This window comes from Perkinsus marinus (assembly GCF_000006405.1).
Source record: "Perkinsus marinus ATCC 50983 genomic scaffold scf_1104296973194, whole genome shotgun sequence".
NCBI lineage: Eukaryota > Perkinsozoa > Perkinsida > Perkinsidae > Perkinsus > Perkinsus marinus.
The window spans coordinates 1-1,626 of NW_003201471.1; the positions used below are offsets into that span (position 1 = coordinate 1).

General features: G+C 47.2%; 1 protein-coding gene across 1 annotated transcript; it reads left to right on the forward strand.

The window, feature by feature from the left end:
• Nucleotides 1–199: 199 nt before the first annotated feature.
• Pmar_PMAR004751 (serine/threonine protein phosphatase, putative) lies at nt 200–1,506 on the forward strand (the record flags this gene model as incomplete). Its single annotated transcript, XM_002766225.1, has 9 exons — nt 200–233; nt 313–364; nt 408–513; nt 560–652; nt 753–872; nt 966–1,114; nt 1,159–1,231; nt 1,275–1,425; nt 1,467–1,506. Coding segments are annotated over 9 exons (818 nt in total), but the record flags the coding sequence as incomplete, so codon positions are not given.
• Nucleotides 1,507–1,626: the final 120 nt, after the last annotated feature.

Consider the following 1,626-nt stretch of genomic DNA (forward strand, 5'->3'; position numbering starts at 1 on the left):
ACCGTGCACTGTGCAATATCAAGTTGGAAAATCTAGGATCAGCTATCGAGGATGCTACCAGAGTAGTAGTCGCATGAGGTTGGCTCTTTGACAACCGCCATCTTCGTCGTCGTCGTGTTGTTGTTCATAGCTGGCATGTTAGGCCATTAGTCTCAAGCCGTCGTATGGTAAGGCTTACTATCGGAGGGGGTGCGCACGGATGGAGCTGTTCAAGTATGCAGAAGCTTCCAAAGGTACAGGGCTGGGGAGTCCGTTGGAAGCGAAGCGAATGTTGGTGATGACCTACAACGATTAGACTATTTACCTTTGTAGATTTCGAGCGAGTCGTTCGCTTGAGCCCAAAGGATATGGACGCCCGTGCTAAGTAGATCATATGGAAGAATGCCTTTGTGGAGTGTCCAGTACAGATATAAGGCTTGCAAGAAGCAAATTCAGGCAGCAAAGTTTGCCAAGGCGATCGCTACTGAGCATACTGTTCGTGCTAGTGAGACGGCTAATGTGGACGCCATTGACGTACCTCTCGGAACTTTGAAGTCTCACCCAAAGAGTTTCCCGTCAGGTCCCGGTATCGTACGAGGGGCCTCAGATGGAGGATGGGAAGGTTGATCAGATATTCATCGATGCTCTCACGGAGTTTCTCAAGGATGAAAAGGTAATCGCGAGTTGGCATCGTTATGTTGAATCGGATCAGTTCTCATGACCTGTAGCCTCGGCAGTATATGAATGGGGTCAATCGTTGGTTACTTGCTCAGACCTTGGCCAAGAAGTTTGCGTATGAGATAGTGCTTGCTGCTATCGCGTACTTTAAGAAACAACCAACGCTGTGCAACATTGACGTTCCTGTTGGTAAACACTTCACTGTTTGCGGGGATGTAATAACAGCGTGACCGATCCCACACGGAATTACATCGGAATCTAATATAGTGACAGAGTCTGTATGAGAAATTCTCATACTGTGTGTGTAGATTCATGGGCAGTTCTACGACCTATTAAATATCTTCAAGCTCAATGGCACTCCAAGCCTGGAAAACCCTTATCTTTTCAACGGCGACTTTGTGGATCGGGGGAGCTTCTCTCTGGAATGCATTCTGCTGTTGTTGTCTTATAAATTGGCGTAAGTGAAACCATATGGGATATGGTTTAATTCCTCTCGCACAGATATCCAGAGTCTCTGTTCCTGGCTCGAGGGAATCACGAGTCCAGGAATATGAATCAACTCTATGGCTTCAAGGTGCGCACTTGGTGTTAAATCAATGGTAATGATTGCTATTCAGGGCGAGGTTGAAGCGAAGTACGACGAAACACTATACAATCTATTCTGCGAAGCGTTCTGTCTTTTGCCTCTGGCCCATGTCATCAACGATACTGTATTTGTCACGCATGGAGGTCTTTTCAGCAAAGATGGCGTCACCCTCAATGACATACGTAATTTACTTAGTATGCCATATACGGAAAACCCTTTGTAGGTGCGATCGACCGTGATCAGGAACCCCCGGATAGTGGACTGTAGGAATTAGCTCACCGACCTCGATAACATGACGTTTTCAGGATGACGGAAATGCTATGGTCGGATCCTATGAGTGTTAGAGGGCGTGCACCCAGTCAGAGGGGAGTCGGCGTTATGTT